The 21556-nt window shown below is 39.3% G+C and overlaps 1 protein-coding gene across 1 annotated transcript in view; it reads right to left on the bottom strand.

Moving 5' to 3' along the window:
• Nucleotides 1-3100: 3100 nt before the first annotated feature.
• Nucleotides 3101-21556, bottom strand: part of lrrc75bb (leucine rich repeat containing 75Bb) — a 36823-nt gene continuing 18367 nt past the window's right edge. The window contains exon 4 of the mRNA XM_054757557.1: nucleotides 3101-7786. Coding sequence (XP_054613532.1) covers nucleotides 7183-7786 — 604 coding nt within the window. The 3' untranslated portion in view covers nucleotides 3101-7182. The remainder of the gene's footprint in view (nucleotides 7787-21556) is intronic.

Here is a 21556-nt window from a genome sequence, read left to right as displayed (position 1 = left end):
GGCGTCTCTGTGTCCACACTGTGCTCTTAGAGACGACTTGTTCGTGAGAAATTTGCATGAAGAAATCTGACCTATTTTGACCTTTACTGAGATGAGTCTTTGTTTTTGTATTTCATAATATAACATTATATTACAATATACTTTTACAGCTGTTAATCGAGGTGTTAAATCAATTTAAATAAAAACATTTGATATCATGTATTTGTCACATTAGTATTTCACTTTACACAATACACATAAGTTAGTAATAATTTAGTTAGAAATGAATTTAACACAACAAAATCTGAGGAGCCACTTGGGAGCCGAAAGATACGCCTCTTTTTAGTGAGCCAAAAGAACCGACTCTCTCAAAAGAGCCGAAATTTCCATCACTGATGTGTGGCATTGTGAGTTGAGTCACTATACTTAGCGAAGGGAAGAATTTCGTCACCGGAAACCGGAAGTAGCTTGCTCGGTAAGTAACAAACTGTAGAACACACGACCACAATTACGACGTTTTGTGACTTCTTTTTAAACTTTAGATAACTTTGTTGTATTTCCGCCGCTCTCTGTTAGTTTCGAAATGTATTCCCACTTTGCAATGTTTTCGTTTTCGGTTTCGCTCTAACATGAATGGAAAAGTCTACCCCTAGGTTGAAAATGGCACCGTCCATGCGTAACGTCGTCCGTCATTGCAGTGAACACGGAAGTACCTTGCTCTCTAATAAACGACAGGATAAAAAAACAAACACAACACGGAGCTACACTGGTTTTGATAACAATAAAGTTTTTGGATGTAAGGTTGATGTCAAAACTTGATATACTTTTCACCTAAATGTTCTAGCAAGCCAACATGACAATGCTTATTCGCAATAAAGCTTTGTAATTTCTTATGCCACAAAAACATAAGTCTGGTTATTACAAAATAATAATAATACATGCATATTAGGCTATAATAAATACATTTTCCCGCGTTATATTATGCTCTGACCCTATAGGTGCTGATTACCATCTTATGTTACCTGACCTCAAAAAGGATATTAGCTGGATGGAGCACTATTGTTAACACCCTAGATAAGGATTTCATTTTAGTAAATATCCATGAATCATAAGTCATTGTCATCATGAATGAGCACAGATATTCCCTTTCTTCACATAACATGCCCTTCACAACATTAATCTAATCCATTTTCTACATGCATATTAAATCACACCAAACATCAAGCTGACTTCAGTTTACACCCTTTTCAGCAATTACTGATTTTTCTTTCCCTTCATTTCTCTCGGCTATTGTTCATATAATAACTCTGCACGAGAACCACACGTTTGGGCTTTATTGTTATAAAATTTTCCAATGGTGGAACACTTTTTTTTTTTTTTTTACATGTTTAGATCGAAAAAGACGAATGATGGAAATGAACAGGCTCCCCTGAAAGGTTCCATTGGGGCTGCACTGTAAAGCCAATTTCTGTCAGTAGATGGCGTAGCTACACTTTAAGAAAACAGACAACACTGCTCATCAGTTAACATCTGGACAAAATAGGCTTTACAAGATGTAAGGGGAAGTTTGACACACTAGCGCTTACATGATTCTTAATTAATGTATTTTGCTGTCCATTCACTTTGTATTGAGATCAAATTAATGAAAACATTGCACACAAATTTTTGTTCTATGTCAGAACATGCAGAACAATGCCGTTCAACACAGCAGAGGTAAAAAAATGATCCATTCTATGTGATTCCTTTGCAGTCTTAATTGTGAATCACAATGTGTAATATGAATTAAAAAACGCACTTTTAATTCACATTACACACTGTACATAATGTATTTGCTTATGTGTTTACTACTGTGTGTCTGTGTGACACACAAGAAGCCCCCAAGGCCTCCAACCTCTAAATGTTTTCCATCTGACGCTCCTCTTCTTCATTTAGAGCGGCAAGTGTGATTCGAAATGAAGATGGATGGCCGCAGACTCACCTCCTGCCCCTCCAGTGAAAGTGAAAATGCCTCGCTGGCAGAGAGGCTACAAGTCAGCAGGATGTTGGTATTATTCTTCCTGTGACAGGTCGCCTCAGGGCAACACTCCTTCACACATAAGACGAAGCGCTGACACGGAAACGCGCCACTGAAAAGAAATAAATATAAAAAGCATTTTGTCAGCATTTTGCCAGCGCTCTGTGATGGCGGCACACACCAATGGTAAAACAATATGCCAGTAGAATATCAAATTCAGAGCAACACAATGGCTTTTTCCTAGGATTTAGCCTCATACACTGATGATGGTAAATGACATTTGTGGCGCACCCTATAGGCTGTGGTCAGTTTTTTTTTGCAAGACATGCTAGCATACATGTACTGTACAGTAATACATATATCCTAAAAGACAAATTATCAGTGATTTATGGACATTAGTTGCTAAGTCCAAAGTTCGAGTCAGTTCCCTGAAAATGCAGGGCGATTACATAAGTTATAAGTTACACCGGGTGTTTTTATTGAGCTGTGAGAAATTTAAAGTCAATCCAACTTATGGGGTGTAATACCAGCGCTGCCAAGTGGTGTATCTGTCAGAAAAAGCACAGGCAACACAGCGGGAATGCATGTTTTGACAAATTTTCACTCTTTTGTGTGAAGCGGTTCAAGAGTAGAAGAGTTAGCTTAGCCAGTGGTTGCCAATTATTTTCTGTCATGCCCCCACTAGGGGACAGAAATATTTTTGCACCCCACTCCGGGTTTGAAATACTATTGTGAAACTGATATCTATTTATTTATCTGTCTGAACTCAAAACTGAAACCAGCGAAATGCAAGAAAATTGAGCAGTGAAGCATGCAAGCGTATTCAAGTGTCAAATTGCATGCCGAGTACGACAAATTCATACATGTTGGCAGGTCTGCACTAATATTGAAAGTCCTCCCTGCTGCCTGTCAGGCCCCCCCCCCCCCCCCCCCCCCCCCCCCCCCCGGCTTAGACAAACAAACACGTGTAAAAAATGAGGACACCCGCATACTGTTTTTAACTCATCATCCATGTCATTAATAGCACTTTCACACCTTAATAGAAATACAGTGATGTCATATTAAGCCAACAGACAGTCCATAAAATCAAATATTCAAACTGTGTTTATTTCTGGAAGCAACAGCAGCAGGCAAACATCACTTTCAGTCTTAAGAGCAAGTCATGATTTTGAAATGACCTAATGAATTCACCATCAACATTTGTGTAGAAAATGCTAAAAGTTAATTCAGAAAGAACCTATTTATAACACAGACTCATTAAAACAATGTTTGCTTATTCAGGAGTGGCTGAGTTGTCCTTAAAGTGCAAATGAAAAACATTTCATTTGTGCGATCAAAGGTTGTCATTTACTCTGCATGTCCTTTACGTGCACACATTGTAATTATGCACTCGCATAGCAAGGCATCCTGATCATTAATAATCCAGTAAGCACAAAAAAACAAACAATACCGTTGTAGGAGAAAACAACACATCAACAACAGGAGTGTCATTTGATCAATTATCCTTAAAAAAAACATGCTTCTGTCTCTATGGATGTGCTACAGTTAGTTCAAATACATCAATATTAAATGAACACTAACTAAAACGGAAGAAGAGTTGCAGCATTCGTGTCACTACAACGACGTACTGTACTGAATGTGCTCCGTGTTGCCTTTAAAAAGAGCTGGCATCCTTCTTGTTCCCATTGCTCACTGATCAGAATAAATAAAACCCCATCATTAAAATGGTCTGGGGCTAGTCCTATTTACTGGGAAAAAAATAGACCTGCTACTGAGGGGACAAACCAGGCAGTAATCAGTTCATCTGCAGCGAGTGTGTGTTCTGTACAGCTATATAGTGTATGCAGTCAGAAACACTGTTTTTGTGCCATTTGAAGTCAAATGTGAAGCCACCGTATAGCTTGGAAATGTTACTAATATTTTACCCCATTATGAATTTGACAAAATGTCCCTTTACAAAAACAGTTTACAGTAATGTGAAAATGTGTTGAAATACTGCACCTTAATAATGTGGACTTTATTTTAAAAGGTCATAATTCAAAGCGGAAGTGCTGTTTTTTAAACCCGTGACCAAATTGAGTCGAGTTCAAGAACAGAAACGTAATAATGAAGGACTCCTGGATACATGGAGTCCTAACTCGTTTTGACAGCTTCGTTTTGAAGCTTTGACGTTGAAATGTACAACAGTTTAACTAAGGTTTAAACAACTACTGTTGCCAACTCCTCAGTACAAAAATGGCTGTGCTAGAAGTCGCTAGGTGGCGACATCGGCTACTTTGCGTATTACGTTGTAACAGATGCTGTAGGAAAAAAGCACGACCTTGTAGGAGAGACAAAAAAGTGAGTAAAAACACCTTAATTACGGTACGTTTAGAACTACAAATAAACTTGACTCTTGGTTTCTTCATTGGCCATCAACTCATCAAAATATAATTTTAATATTTTATCTCAGCCAGCGCCTACCACATTTGATCTTGCATTAGGACTACTTGTTTCATTTATCACGCAACGTTCTTCCATCACACGTTCTGACACACTGACAGGTAAGTGACTGAGTTCGAATGAGGCTTGAGTGTAATGAGTAGTAATATTTACATTTTAGATCTTGCTCTGTGAAACAGGGAGCGATCCACCCCAGCGGCACTGCAAGATTCATGTTTGCGTAGAGCTTCACAATGCTCTCAGCGTGCCGCGGAAGATGATTGTGCACTGACGGCTTGTGACCGCTTTGGGGCGGGGCGGACCTCTCAGCAGCACCCCCTGCGGCTCAGTGAGAACAGAAACTGCAGGACAATATGTGCTTTCACTTTTGAGTCCCCAAATACCAGAAAACTCTCCAACGACGTCAGAAAGTCACTAGATTTGTCGCTAGTCGCTTTTGAGAAAATGTCACCAAGAGGGTTTGTAATGTCGCCAGATTTAGTGACAAATCTGGAAATCTGATATCAAAAATATAAAACATAAGGTGGCGAGAAATACTTCAATATTGAAAAAAGCTAAATTTGTTCTTGATCAAACATCACTACATACTCTTTACTGCTGTCTGGTACTACCATGTCTAACTTATTGTGTGGAGATACGGGGTAATAACTATAAAAGCAATCTTCACTCGCTAAATGTACTGCAAAAAAGATCAGTGAGGATAATCCACAATGCCGCGTATAGAGAACATACAAATCCCTTATCGCTAAAATCACAAATATTAAAATTCACCGATTTAGTACATTTTCAAACAGTTAAAATAATGCATAAAGCTAACAATAACCTATTACCCAAAATGTCATACAATACTTCTCTACAAGAGGGGAGAAATATGACCTTAGAGAAAAACTAAACTTAAAACACTTTTACGCGAGAACAACACTAAAAACCTCCAGCATCTCAGTATGTGGAATCAAATTATGGAACAGATTGAGTAAGGAAGTCAAACAAAGCACCGAGATGAGCAAATTCAAGAAACAATACAATGCAACATATAAGGAAGAAGAGTCTTGAACTTGTTATGTTTGTCTCTATTCATTATTCATTTATTATTACACTGATTATTATATATGATTTCTATTTATTATGAAAAAAATCTTAATTACATCACCATATTGTTACATTACTTTCTTACTCTTCTAAGTATTAAAAAAAAATCACACATGGAATACAGGAAATGAATAAATGTGGAACGGACAGGGGTTAGGATTAAGCAAGTTTTGCTTCTTCGTACTCCTTTTGGACACGTGGAACTGTGAATGGAATGATGTGATGTATTCCATTGTAGCTAGTGTGCATGTTCAAATAAAATGAAACCATTCCCATTAGCAATACCATTACCAGTAGTCAGCGAGTTGGCAACACTGCTAACAGCTCATCCTTGAATAGCCCACCTACTGTACCAAGTTAGCGTTAGCCATTGACATGGATGGACACTTAGCCAGTTTAGCAAACGAGAATTAAGCTTCAGTGAGCTAAATGCTCGCAAGTTCATTTATTTTCTGGATTAATGGAACAGGAAAGTGAGGAAGATTTCACCACCATGGAAGAGGTTGTCTTCTTTGAGATGAGCTTTGGTGAGACGCAGAAATTTTATTAGCTAGATTTGGGCCTCTGGTGAGTTCCATGAATTATATTCAGTAATTGCTGCTGTGACAAATATACTGTTTTATTTTCTTTATATTTAAAAATAATTCCAGTGTATCCTGTGCTGTAACTGTACCTGAGGTGGCCTTAGAGCAATCTATACACATCAGAGCGCAATTGGCTATGTAAAGCTTGATTTAAAGTGAGCCAAACACGTTTAAAATATGTAATTCAGTGGTTTTCAAAGTATGGCAGCGTGCGTCTCCCCTAAGAGAATACACCGCAGCTGGGACTTCCTCTACATCCCCCCCAAAGGATTTCCTGGACCATCTTTCGTGGTGTTTTCTGCTCACCACAGTTTAGTCTCATTGTAGGAACTAAAAAAATATATAAATTTTGCCTTTGACATAACTCCAGGTGGCTTAGCAGTTTGTTTCCTTTGCTTTTCTCAAGCTGTTGCGCCTCCCTGAGGCCCCCGAGGCCCATCTCACACTTTCAAAACCGCCAATGCAATAATTCCTGATGAGGAGACACTCTAAAACGTTTAGTGATCTCATGACCTCAGAATCTTATTTTGTATACCGAGGGGGGTTTCAAAGTGTAGTACAGTGAGCCTCCCCTCTGACAATATAGTTGATGTGTTTCCACTACACGGCAAAATATATATTTTGTGGAGCGTACTTTGTGTTTTCTGCTCACCTTAGATTCAGTTTACTCTGTGTAGTAACTGCAAATCGTTTTTTGACATGACTAAAGTTGGCTGGCCCGCTTCACACAAAACGCTGTCATGGAGAACACAGAGAAAAAGTCCACTTTCAACTTGGAAATATAATAAATTGGGATATTCCTGTAAATTGTAAACATAATCCCTAATGGGTGACTGCAAAGGTGCCCTTGTGCAAGGCACTTAACTGCCCAGCCTTCTGTAACCGATACGAGACACCTGGGGGCAAAAAAAGCGGTCCAAATCTGTCTAGACAGAAGAAGATAAATCCATAAATAAAGTGTCTGAACTAGCATGGAGCTACATCGCTGAGGCTGAGGTCAGACAAGACAGTATCTTTATTTTCAGAAAGACGTGTCAGAGTAGCATTGAGAAGAGAGGATGGAAACCTGTGAGATCACCTCCCACAGAATGACACCTGAACACTTCTGGGTGTTGTGTCTTCTCTAAAGCCCCAAGCTTGAAGCTCCAGCCTGTCATCGTCTTCGTCTCGTTCCTCCTCACCTTCGTCACCCTCATCATACACACTGGGCTCCTCCACAGAGGTCTCCATGTTTGGGTTGTACCTGCCGAAGGTCTTTGCCTCGCTATATTCGTAGATGGTGGGCAGGCTGCTGCGTAAACCGAAGCGTCGCCGCAGGGCCACGAGCAGCGGCTGCGGAACGGTGAAGATGTCGGCGTTGTTGCCCATGTCAATCCATGCCAGCTTCGGGAACTTATTGGGGTCTTTTACCACCTCTGTCAGGTCTTTGAGGATGGCTGTGGTGAGGCGATTGCCGTTGACGGCGAGTGTGGTCAGCTTAGGGAGGCCGCTTAGGGGCGGCAGGAGCAGGCGAAGGCTCTCGTCCTGCAGCTCAGTGAAACTCAGGTCCACAGCCGACACCGCGTCACTGCCTCCCTGCAGGTAGAAGGCCACGCGGTGGACGTCTCTGCCCGAGAGCGGGATGCCGGAGAGGTTGACCACGTCGCCGGACAGCTTCTTTTTCAGGGTGGTCTTCAAACTGTTTGGAAAATCAAAGCCAATGAATGTCAGTGCAGAATTTATGTGTGCTGTTGATTCAAGTCTCACATACTGTAGTTTGCTGGCTAACAAAGAAAGAAGATCAAAACTAAGCCCAATAGTAACAGCCAATTTTTCAGCCAGCTGGACCGGATTGCTCATATTCCTCAACAAGGACACAGAAGCTTCAGGTATTTCTTTTTGTTTGGCTTGTGCGTTTTAAGAGGCTTAGCATCAGCACAAACCTAGGCCTCATGTTAGTTACATGCAGTCTATAAGGTTTGTTCTACTGCTTTTCTATTTTTTGTCTGTTTAAACAAGGTGTTTCGTGTTTAACTTTATGTAGTGATGTACTATATTCATATTTTACATGATTGTTTTTCTATTCTTGAAATAAATGTATTTCTGTGAGCTAACTCATCTACTCCTGACACATACAAAAGTGACATTTTGTCAAAACTTGCTCCTGCGCTGTGTTGCCTCTACTATTACTTATCTGACAAATACACCACATGGTGGCGATGTTACGAATCCCCACACAAATCGTCCCTCACTCCATCGCATTTTTTTTCTAAAATGAATGAATTAATAAATGATCGCTTTTTTCTGGTTGACTATGTTCTATTATTAGTAAAACATATTGGAAGACAAATTATATGTAGTATTCCGGTCACAAGGCGTCAGGAATGTTACATTGATGAAATATAACACAGATTACTTTCACACTGCAGGGAGTCAGCCATGACATGTCCGACATGACATAGGGACAAAAATGTTCTCCTCCCATTCCGTGTGGAAGTGGTACGTTTTTGGATTCTTTGTCCTTCTCCCCCACGTCGACTGAAACCCCTTTCTTGAGTTTAGAATAAACAAATTGGAGGCTAACTAGTTAGCTTGGTAGCATACTATGTTTAAAGCGGCGGCTGCCTCTTGTGTCCCTGCAGTGATTTTGTAGCCTCCGCGTTACAGATGAGCAATGTCCTGTAAACAAAAAATAATATGAGTGTAAAGGTGACTATAGTGTTATTTCATGACTACAGGGCTCTAATAATGGTAAAAACGTGATTATTTAGAAAGTCGTAAACATGTTTTCTATGCTCTAACTACAAAAATATTCCAATTATTAATATTGAATCCTACTTTGTGGAAATTCACTTATAGTGGTCAGGTCTGGAACCAATTAACCGCGATAAACAAGGGACGACTGTCCATCCGATTGGTTCACACAGCTCAAATCACCACCAAATGTGGTATCTATCTTTAGGAGTCTGACAAGCACATGTCTGTAAAATTTGCAAGCAAGCAAAACGTCTTAACAGCTTATTATCTAAAAGTCCATAAGACATTGACCATATGTTTACGTAAACATGATTAAAAAAACGATTTCTGTATTGCATCTATCTTCCAAAGCATTTTGAGCACCACCCATAGAGGGCCACACTAATATTATTATACAGATTTATTTGTGAGAATCAATATTTTGTTACATCTAAAAGTACCTAACCATCTTTGCTTTGCCACAGTTTTGCAAAGTATGCAAAAACAAAAACAAACCGCAAGCTCCATTAGAGTATAGCGAGCACTGTGATCAATAATGTAGTGAGAGAATTAGCATTTGAATGTTCCTCAATCTTCAGTAATGATCTCTGTCCCCAGGGTAGGGACGTCATCTGATGACTTGTCGCTTTGCGGGGTCTCTTCATTTCTGTGAAAACACCTCTTGTCGCTCAAAACATGGCAAATGAAAGACAGAGAATAAACAAGGGAAGAAATTGTCCTCCTTTGCTGCTTTCAGGGCATGTTAGTAACAAATATGTCATCTTGGTTTGTTGATACTTTAGTTTTACCCCCAGGACCAGTGTCGCTTTTTATAAAACTAGCACTCAAGGAGACAAAGTGTTAGGTGGCCTTTTGAAGATGACATTCTGGTGAGATTGTCTCTTTTCATCTGGTGTAAAAATAGTTAAAAAGATGTGATATGAGATGCTTGGGATGAAGTCAAGTGTTGAGTTGCAGTTGTAGTTTTTACTGGAAGAATATGGCAAAAAAACAACCTCAACACATGAATCATGGGGAATAACATTACCTAACCTGGCCGAAGGTTACTGTCCAGGTTTTGGGCTTATTTCCATATTGACAAAAATTAGCATAGTTCATCTCGTACTTTATACATTTGCTGTTTATCATCATCTGAAAAAAATCCCATTTTCCATTTGCCAAGTATTTTCTAACAGAATATTATGATAATGTCATTATTACCCTGCCTGTTTCATTTAGCTATTCATCAAACATTGTCGCGGTACGATTAATGGCGCGTGTGTGCTAAATGAGTCTGGTTTGGTGTAGTAGTGCAGTAAATTGTATTATTTGGTATATTTGTAGCAAGTAGATATGCAGTGTCTAGGAACCTTGCATTTTTTAAAATCATGTAGTTAAAATCTACATTTATTTTTGGGATTCTAACCATGTAATATATAAAACTATTCAAGTATACACAACTAAAATTGTCAAGTTGTTTTGGACTTAAGCCAGCCTGCACTTGAAAAAGTTGAGAAGATTGTCAAGGACGCTTTATCAACTCAACTCCAGTAGATTTTCTTGAGTTTTATTTCAGCTATTTACAGGAGCTTGTCAGGTTAGGTTGATAACCTTGAATCAATGAGGAAATAGCATCAAATTACTACTCCAAACAAGACACAGTTGTAACTTAGGAAAATAGTTGTTACACCAGAAGCCTCTCCAGTCGTCCTCCGGTTCTCGTTGCATTCGATTAAGTAGTGGTGTCTCTTTGTTGTCCAAAATTGACCAATGATTTACTCACATAGGTATCAGTCAAGTCAAGTCATAACTGTCATAAGAATTTTCATACCCTCTGATGAATACACATACAGTCATGTACTTGTACAATCATGCAATGCTTATTTTTAACAACATTCTCAAAAAGCCAAATTCGAATGAGCAAAAATAACTGCCAGCATGTTCCGAAAAGCAGCAGGAAGCATTGCTTACTTAATCCTATACCTTCTGGGGGTCTCAGCAATTTCTGATTTCTTTTCACGTCGTGTATTTAATTTGTTCACAAACGACAATTTTCTCAAAGGGAAAGAAAAGAATAGCGTGAGAAGTGTGATAGTCGGGTTAATGGAGTTACTGTCCTGATTTAGGAAGTAAAATTTCTATCATGTATTTTTTAATGTATTATTATTGGAATTGTTATTATTTGGTTTTCATTATATTATTAGTTATGTGTATTTTTATTATTTGTGTTTTTACTTAAAAAAAAAAGTCATTTATGTATTGATTTATTATTAATTATATTTTTGCATGAGTTAAAAAAATGTTGATTTAAATTTTATGGATTTCTTATTTCATCCACGTATGGATTGATTTCACTTTAGTACAGGTTTATATTGGTGGGTACAGTCAAGTATTGGCAATGCATTATAGCAGGCGTCTCCCCAGTGATAACTTTCCCCTCCCACCTGTTCGTCTGTGAAAACAATATCTTGTGCAACGGTTTGTGCACTGGCTGAGTGGGAGATGCAGGGTGGTGGTGGGGGAGATTTTCTGCGTTGTTATAATGAGACGGAGAAAAGACGACTTCAGACTTTCGAACACGCTGCCTCTGGGCCTCACGGCCAACTTTTTCCGCCCACAAGCAGCTAGTTGGGGTCCGTTTGCATTTCTAAAGCCACTTTGTACGCTACGTAACAATGGCTGCATTGTAGCTTTCTTCCACCACAGCACAAACGACATCAAACGAGTCAACATGATTCAAAACCAGAGAGGGAAATCAGTTTATTGACATCGCGGGAAGCTCACTGACACAACAGTGCAGGAATCTAATAAGAGCCCGACTCTCATGTGTCACACTATTGGCTGCTTACATATTGAGGCAGGGCAGACGGTCTAATTGCTTTTCATAGCTCGATTCTCCTCGGGGATGTTGTTAACTTTCACACACAGGGAAACAAGGGTGCTCGCTGTTCCGTAGTTATGTAAAGCCCAGAAGTGGGCAAAGTAAGCATCTGGGGGTCTGTGATATTGAAATAGAATGCAGGCAGAGAGGGAACCTGTGTGCTGCAAAGGTCAGTGCAAGCCAGAGAATGTGTTCTTTAATGAAGCTGCGCTCTGGAGAATCTGACGAAATCGTATGGTCATTATAGTGGACAAAACTAGACTAGTTGGTAGACAACAGCTAGTAGGACAACACTGTAGAACTTTTTAAAGTCATACCAAGCGAAAAACTGCGACGTAAACCGCCATCCTTTCCCTTGTGCATTTGCCTTGATAGATTTGGAGCCTGCTGCATCTCATAACAAGGTAAAAGCTTCTCTTTTTAGAAGGTCACGACACAGCAATTGATTATTTTGTCGGCACAATACCTTTCCCTCTTGTTTACATCCATAGCTCACGATTCTCCCGATGCTAAAGGTTATGTGCTCGTCAGCAGCACACTTCGGTTGTGCTGAGCCAATGATGCCAATTTCTACTCCTGAACATTTGTCAAAACATGCACTCCCACTGTGTCGCCTGTGCTATTATTTTTTTCACACGTTGCTGTTATTAAACTCCATAGTTTGACCCCCATAAGTCTGGGTTGACTTGAAATTTCTCAAACATCTCAATGCACTTTACAAAAACACCGACTGGAACTTCAGGGTGTTAAGCCGAATCACCACAAAATTTGTATACAGTGTTCTCTCGTATCGCGGGGGATAGTTTCCCAAAGTAGCCCGCAATAAATGAAATCCGTGAAATAGCCAACTATGTTTTTGTACAATTATTATATATGTTTTAAGGCTGTAAAACACCTCACCATACACTTTATACACTTTTCTCAGACAGGCATTAACATTTTATTACATTTCTCTCCTGTTAAACACTCTCAAAGTTGAAATTTCGTTAGAATTTTAATGATCGACTCACGAGATTGAACACAAGAAATTAAGTGACTCACGGTGGCTTGTCCTGGCGCCGTTAGGCTGTAGCGTTTTTGTATCCTACACATATATCCTCCTCCTTGTCCTCCATGAACCGAAGATTCCCTACAGCCGTGTAACTTCTGACTTCGTTCGCTAGCAGCTTGCGATCATACAGCAGGAAACAGGCAGTCCTGCACGAAGGAGATTGATTGACAATGGTCTACAGCCAATCAGAACGCAGAACACAATGGGCCGGTTCTCCCTTAGCCGATCAGGACTGTTGTGGCTCTATATTTACTAAGACTAACTGGACACATCCGGACACGTCTTCAACTCTCACATGAGCATACAACACCCTCTACTGGTAGCAGTAGTAAATACAATAACAGACACATGCAACAGAGCACCGTTAGCATCTAATACAGCACAAGGACACAGAACACAATGCGCATTCTTACGTTGTTAAAAAAAAATGTGCAAAATTGCACTTCAAAAAAATCAGCAAAAGAGCGAATCCGCGAAAGGTGAACCGCGATGTAGGGAGGGAACACTGTACACCTTTACGGAAACTCACAAGCACATGTATGTAAAATGCGAGCAAGGTTGGGTGAAAAAAAAACATTGATTCTGTTTTGCTTCCTGTGCAGCTGCTCTCTTTACTCTGCTCTGCACAGGGCCTTTTTTGGAGTTCCTGGGCGGAGCCACTGCTGCAGCCTGCTGCACACCTGTCCGCCATTTCCAATTAGTCCTACTTAAACACACTCCTGACTGCACTCAGTCATCAGACTGTCTTCCATGCTCCTTGTCAGTGTTTTCTGACTAAGATTGTGCCTTGCTACTGTGTGCTTTAGTTTGTTTTTTGGCTATGTTCAGTGTTTTGTTTGTACTTTGTTTTTGCTTTTCTCTGCGGCCTTATGCCACAGTTAGATCCTGAATTTAGCTAGATAGATAGATAGATAGACAGATAGATAGATAGATACTTTATTAACCTCCAAGAGAAATTCACATTTCCAGCAGCTCTGCAAAAATATCATAATGAACTTAATCACAAAATAAAACAACCAAGGCAAGACTGGAGAGATAAGAAAAATAACAAAATAGAATAAATAAAATAAATACCAAACAGGTCATGTCAAATTTGTAGTGCAATAATAAATAATAATAATAATAATACATCCCTCCATCCATTTTCTATGCTGCTTCTCCTCATTAGGGTCGCGGGGGTATGCTGGAGCCTATCCCAGCTGACTTCAGGCGACAGGCGAGGTACACCCTGGACTGGTCGCCAGCAAATCGCAGGGCACATGTAGACAAACAACCATTCACACTCACATTCATACCTATGGACAATTTAGAGTCACCAATTAACCTAACATGCATGTTTTTGGAATGTGGGAGGAAACCAGAGTACCCGGAGAAAACCCACGCCCGCACGGAGAGAACATGCAAACTCCACTGTGACTGCGTGGCCAACATGCTAACCACTAGACCACTGTGCGGCCCTTAAGGTAATAAGTCCAGTCCTGTGTGTGTTTTTATTGCTCCCCCTCTGTTGTGTTGAAAAGACGCATGGCGTGAGGGAGGAATGATCTGCTCAGTCTTTCTGTTGAGCAGGGCAGTGATAGTAATCTGACACTGAAACTGCTCTTCTGTCGGGAGATGATGCTGTGCATTGGATGATGTAGTGTCCTTTGCTCTGCCACAGATGTCAGGCTGTCCAGCTCAGTGCCGATGACAGAGCCTGCCTTCCGCACTAGTTTGTCCAGGCGTGTGGCGTCCTTCTTCTTGAGGCTGCTCCCCCAGCACACTCGGCGTACAGTAGAAGGTAAAGACGGCTTTGCCCTTTCCTGCACAGAGCATCCATGTTGGCAGTCCCGTCCAGTTTATCATCCAGATGCACTCCCAGGTATTTGTAGGTGTGAACCACTTCCACACGGTCACCTTTAATGAGAACATGAACTGGGTGTGTCCTGTTTCTCATGAAGTCCACCACCATTTCCCTGCTCTTGGTGGTGTTGAGGTGCAGGTGGTTTGCGTCACACGACTTGGCGAAGTCCTGAATCCGTTTTCTGTTTTGGTACTAATTTGGTACTTTTATAGGCACAGACCGAATTTTGTCAGTACTACTGAGCACCGATTCACAAGACATCAAATGATACCATGTTCCGGTACCTAAACGGCAGTCTCTGTGGAGTGTCATGGCGGCGCTCCTAACAACATTCAATTCACAAAATCAGCCAGAGGGAGAGAGTCAATGTTTACACCAAGAAGGAGACAAATTAAAGCTCAAGAAGCTGAAATAAGTCATATTTTTTAAGTATATGGGTACAATAAAACCTGTTTAATAAGCGTCGGAATGTTCTGGAAGAAGACATGATGCCTGAATGCATCCTAGTGTGTATAAATGTATCAAACAGCTGTATTTTAACACCAAAATGCAATTTTTGTATTCACAAATAAATGAAAATAGACTGAAAATCATACATGTTTATTTAATTAGGCAGTGATAAGTAAAACAACAACAACACGTTAGTAGAGCAGGGCTTTAATTGTACTTAATTGTACTTAAAGTTTTCATGTTGAAGAAATTTGTCAAACAACTGCAACATTAAAATATAGTTTGCTGTTGCTTTGATATATTAAAGCTAATATAATGAGAGCTACTGTAAATATCTTAAATTGAAAACAATTTAATAAAAATAGTAAATTAACATTTATCGCCACATAAACACACAGAAAAATAGAGAAAATTGGTATCGTTGAGTACTAGTCCCAATTCAAGGGTACGGTTCATATGTGAAAGGTACCCTAGTGTTTTTTGTTGTTGCTAGTTTTTCCCTACTTATACCTACTTTAAGTGCACTTTTTGTTATTAAGCTTTTTTATTTTTGTACCTTTTGTGTCCGTCTGCTTTGCGTTCTAATATACCACAGAGCTGCCTTGTGACAAAAATGTCTTAGCAACTTAGAAACTAATTGTCCATAAGTCATTGACCGTTTGATTATAAAACTTTTAGGATATCTGTATTTTTGTATTTTTTTTAATTTTTGACGATAACCCATAGGAGGCGCCACAAATGTCGGTCCACATAGTTTGGTTCTTATCACCACCAAACACACAAGAACATTATGACAATGCAAGAATGGGTTGTTCGAGCCTTTGAGCACATTTTTCCCGATTTGGAACACTTAGTTTATTACTAGAGAGATTGAAGGAAATCCCTCAATATTGTGCCTCCAGGGTGACGGTTAAAAGCATGCAGCGGAAGGAACTTGTAATCTGTCCTCCCACGCAGGCCATACAGTACCTTCCCCTTCATTTACTCTCATGAATCAGTAATATAATGAGCAACAAGAGTGAATCTTTGAGGTTCTTTTTTGCCTCACTGACTGAGGAGGTTATGGGTGATTTCACTCTAGCGCCATGTACATTACCAGTAGGATTGGCTTTCGTTATACATATTATCCGATACCGGTGCCTAATCGGTACTTTTGAAATGTGCTTAAACGGTGCTCAAACCAGTACTTATAAAAGAAGGCCACACACATTTTTTTCAAAAGCAATGGCTTTTTATCTTTGGTTGAACAGGTTAGGTTAGTCAGGTTGAACAGACTTGTAATTAAATGCCTCAGTAATATAAATAAAATGATAACTAAGTAATATATTCACCAATTTGAAATAAAATCCACAACAAATCATCATAATTATCACAACAAAATCAGGAGCAATATAGAAACACAGAGAATGTGCGAAAAAATGTAAAGATTTTGCTGCGTTACGGTCAGCAATAAAGTTCAGCAAGAGTGTCAGTCGCTAAATTTACAAACAACACTGACAGCAAAGGATGTTCTGTATTAAAAATTGTGATTACATTTACAGTACCAGTCAAATATTTGGCTGTACTTACTCACTGCTATAAATGGGGTGACACCCCAAAACATTAACATGTCAGCTGGTAGCAGTGCGTATTTATTTCAAAGATTGCACGTAAACAACTGTACTAAAACCCTTTAGTATTAAGTCAGTTCTGTCTGTTGAAAGTATTATCTACAACATACATAAATTTCTTGCACAAGTGGATCACTGAGTGCAGGAGAATCACGGGATATGGATGCTACTCTACAGACCGTTTGGGACTGTTTGGATCAATGTCTTTCATCAACGGTTTGGTCTTGACTTGATTATTTTTTTTGGATCGATTGGCGCAGACGGCACCTGTTTAATACATAAAGAACCCGGAAGAATTTAATCCTTGAAAAGTGTTTGTGAAGGGATTCATCAGCACTGATTGAAATTACCGAAGAAATCACCACAGAATCCTACTGAGACCATAGACCAATTAATCACAACATCCTAATTACAAAATTAGAAAGGTATGGAATAAGAGTGTTAGTGCTGAATTGGATTCAAAGCTATCTAGCCAACAGGAAGCTAGGAGAATATACTTCAGCATGCTTAAATATATCGTGCGGCGTACCCCAGGGGTCAATACTGGGACCAAAATTGTTCAACCTATATATAAATGACATCTATAAAGCCACAAAACACCTAAAGCTAGTATTATTTACAGACGATACTACTGCCGTCTGTACTGGAGAAAGTACAAAAGAGCTAATAAAAAGTCACTCATGAAATGACTATACAGTACTAAAAAGATGGTTTGATAAAAACAGATTATCCCTGAACCTAAGTAAAACTAAGATGCTATTTGGTAATAGCAGAAAGGATACTTATACACAAATACAAATTGATGGAGCGGACGTTGAAAGGGTGAACAAAAACAAATTTCTGGGGGTCATTATAGATGAAAAGATGAGCTGGAAACCTCACATCCAAAATATACAACATATAATGGCGAGAAATACATCAATATTGAATAAAGCAAAATTCGTCCTCGGTCAAAAATCACTCTGTATTGCTCCCTGGTATTACCATATCTAACTTATTGTGGAGGTTATGGGGAAATAAGTACACTCCACTTGCTAAAGATACTGCAGAAAAGATCAATTAGGATAGTCCATAATAGGTTCTTTATGGTACACATTTTTTTTCCATTGAAAGGTGTCATTGTAATATTTGACTAATTTTGCGCTACTTTTCAAAAAACAGTAGTAGTAAGGCAGTCAGCAGTATAGTACGCATTTTGACACATTTATTGCACTGGTATGTTTTTGGAATTGCGTAAAATATTAATGATGGTGATCATGGAAAGTCTTATCATTCTTCCGAAAGTTTGTTTTTAGTGACCTAAAACATAGAAAAACAGTAAATTCTGCTTCTAAAAATACTTGTATAAACTTTATGTAACTAAGCTTGATACTGTATTTCTTCAGGGTGCCTGAAAGCAGTGATTGCATATTCTTTCTGGCTTCCTACGTTTTTTTGTTAGAATAACGCCACATTTTCTGGGATAGGAAACAAAGCTTTCAGCAGATGAGTTGATTAATAAAGGTTCCGTAATTGTACGTCTTCAGTCGAGCAGCTCCGGGGCTGTGTGTGGTGTTTGACATCTCCGATGAGTCACTCGGTTCGTGGAAAAGGAATAAATAAAATTAGCAATGTTAATGTCGCACCGGAGGGAACTGCTGGCAACGACATGGACAGCAAGATGGAAATGAATCCCCTTATATAGTGTGTGTGTATATATAAATACACACACACACTACCAGTCAAAAGTTTGGGCACACCTCATTTAGTGAATAAGTACTAGTACTTAATAAGTAAATTTAACCACAATAGTGAACTAATGTTGTTATGTTGTTTGTAAACCTACTACAGTAACGACCATAATTTCTATATTACATTTACAGTACCAGTCAAATGTTTGGACATACAGTATATATATATATACGTGTGAAAAAGGCACATTTAAATATTAGCCAGTGACAACACAACTGAACACAAAATGCAGTTTTTAAATGAAACTTTTTATTATTAAGGGAGAAAAAAAAATCCAAACCTACATGGCCCTGTGTGAAAATGTGCCCCCTAAACCCAATACCTGGTTGGGCCGCCCTCAGCAGCAACAACTGCAATCAAGCGTTTGCGATAACTTGCAGTGAGTCTCTTACAGCGCTGTGGAGGAATTTCGGCCCACTCATCTTTGCAGAATTGTTGTAATTCAGCCACATTGGAGCCACAGCATCTCAGTAGGATTCAGGTCAGGACTTTAATAAGAAAAAGTTTCATTTAAAAACTGTATTTTGTGTTCAGTTGTTCAGTTGTGTTGTCAACGACTAATATTTAAATTTGTTTGATGATCTGAAATATTTAAGTGTGACAAACAAAAAATAAGCAAAAAATAATAAGTCAGGTAGGGGAGCAAACACTTTCACACCACTGTATGTATATACACATAAACAAATCGACACAAATTTGCAAATGGCATTTTTCATTTTTTCAAGCTTTCATCGCCCAGACGAGGACCAATCAGCTGGGGTTTCATTAACCAACCAAATGAGCGGACAAGATGCTATTCAGGAATACCTGCCATGTCAGATTTCCTGGAGGTATTTGACATTTCTAAAAAAGAATCTAGAACAACAAAGCAGCGGCATGGGCGTAAACATATCAGTTAAGTTTACATTAATTTACACGGACATTTATGCAAGTTTATCTTTGATACTAGCAAGATCCGGTACTAGCAAGTGTACTCTATTAACACGGGCTGCTTTTTCTCCTCTGAATTACTTCGATCTCCCAAAATTACCTAAAAATCTGACAGCCGCGAAGGCCCCTAATTTGCTCTGGATGTGAGCGTGTCGCTGACTGATGTCACTGACTACAGCCGCTCATCTTCTCCCGTGTGCAGGCTTTGCTACGCTTTGGTGACGAATTTCACCAATTGTGGTCGTTTGTCGCCTTTGGTGTGTGAAGTCGATTATTCTCTGGCAGACCAGGCGCCAATGATACTGCCATCTACTGTACGGAGTTGTAACACCCGCTACACAGACATTTCCATGTGTTTATAAGCGAGGGCGAACAGGGAGCAACAAAACAAGTAGCGCCAAATGTATCTGTCCCAGTCCAAATTTAATTGTGGCGGGCCACCAAATGAATGTGTTGGGAACACTTGTGCAGCAAACCTTTGCTAGCGATGAGCTACTCCATCACACAGCTCTCATGGGGTGCTGGGGCGTGAACGCAACAAAGCAGCACAAATTGGAGACATTTGCTCTTCATGCAAAACACACGTTACATAAAGAGCACGTAATTCTATGCAACAAAAAGACAAAAAAAAGATTGATGTGACTTGTAAGACGTGGTCCAGTAGTATGTTGGACAGTTTACAGTGGTTATTAAACCTCAGGGTGCTACAATGTATTTGTATGTGCTCCACCAATGATTTGATGCTCAGTGGCAAACTGGATGCTTGTGAGCAAAAGGAAGACTGCGACAGAACACACAGAAAACAGTTTGCCTTACATAACGGTATATCATGGAGGGGAGCGCCCTAGTCTTGCCTTACTATGTCAAGGAACAGTTATGAAACCAGCATTAAAAGGCGCGCCTCCAAATACAGTACAAATACGCTGGAGTGATCTCTATCAGCCCTGCGGGGATGCCGTCATCATCATTAGGGGCCACTCTTTGTTTCAGACGCAGGATTGATATCCCAATCAATCGGAGGTTAAGAGCAGTTCAAACCCAGGATAAAAGCCATCAGGTCTGGAACTGCTGTTCTTTCATGCAACATGTTTTTTGTTTTAGAATATCCCTTTCGTGGAAAACAGCTCAAAATGTTTTATGTTTTTTAATTTAACATTTAACGGGCCTGACTACTAGGGGTGTAACAGTACATCACAGTTTTCGGTACAGAGCATTTGGTACAGTACAGAGGCTTACTGAGATACTGTAGATAGATAGATAGATAGATCATTTTTTAAAATTATTTTGATTAATCTCCAAGAGAAATTCACATTTCGAGCAAAAATCATAATAAACAATCAATGGAAGACAGGTAAGATAAATAATCAATAATAATAAATAATAATAAAAAATAAGAACATAGATTAAGAATAAAAACATAAATAAATCATACGGAATGGTTGACTACCAATTTTTAGTGTAATAATACACATAATAATAAATGATCATAATACATACAGTAATAATAATTATTGGTCATATGGTACTAAGGCCAGTCCCTGGTGTGTTTTTATTGCTCCCCCTCTGTTGTGTTGAAAAGCCACATGGCGTGGGGGAGGAATGATCTGCTAAGTCTTTCTGTTGAGCAGGGCAGTGATAGTAATCTGCCACTGAAACTGCTCTTCTTGAAACCCATCATGAAAGGCTCCTGTTTGGGAAGACTTTATCTTACCGGTGAAATACGGAAACGGACAAAAATAAGTGCATAAGACGAAAGCAGTGTGCCGCCATGGGGAATGGAGTTGCAAGCTAACTCTCAATGTTGCAATTTAAGCAATAAGGAACTTTCATTTCCTAATAACCGTGACAATAAAACTGAGTAATGTACCAAACCGTGATTACTGTACTGATTACGTGACTCGTCTCCCACAGCTATTTATGTCCATGGCTGCTGACGAGATCTCTAAAGGAAAACTGCACTTTTTTTTGGAATTTTGCCCATCATCCACAATCCTTATGTGAGACATGAACACATATGTCTTTGTCTTTTCTGTGTGTTGTAAAGATATTAAAAAAGATAAAAGCAAACAGCTCATTACTGCATGTAAGGGAACCACTTATTCTGCCTATAAAGCCTTCTGAAAAAAGCCTCTAAAAAGCGGCAACAATGCTCCATTTACATATAATGTGAAGTGCATAGAAGCAAGTTACAGCAACATTGCTATTATTATTATTATTACTATTATTATTGACACTTA

The sequence above is a fragment of the Dunckerocampus dactyliophorus genome, chromosome 17 (assembly GCF_027744805.1).
Source record: "Dunckerocampus dactyliophorus isolate RoL2022-P2 chromosome 17, RoL_Ddac_1.1, whole genome shotgun sequence".
NCBI classification, from domain to species: Eukaryota; Metazoa; Chordata; class Actinopteri; order Syngnathiformes; family Syngnathidae; genus Dunckerocampus; species Dunckerocampus dactyliophorus.
The sequence above is the reverse complement of the archived record's forward strand: the minus strand, read 5'-3'. Positions and strand labels throughout refer to the sequence as shown.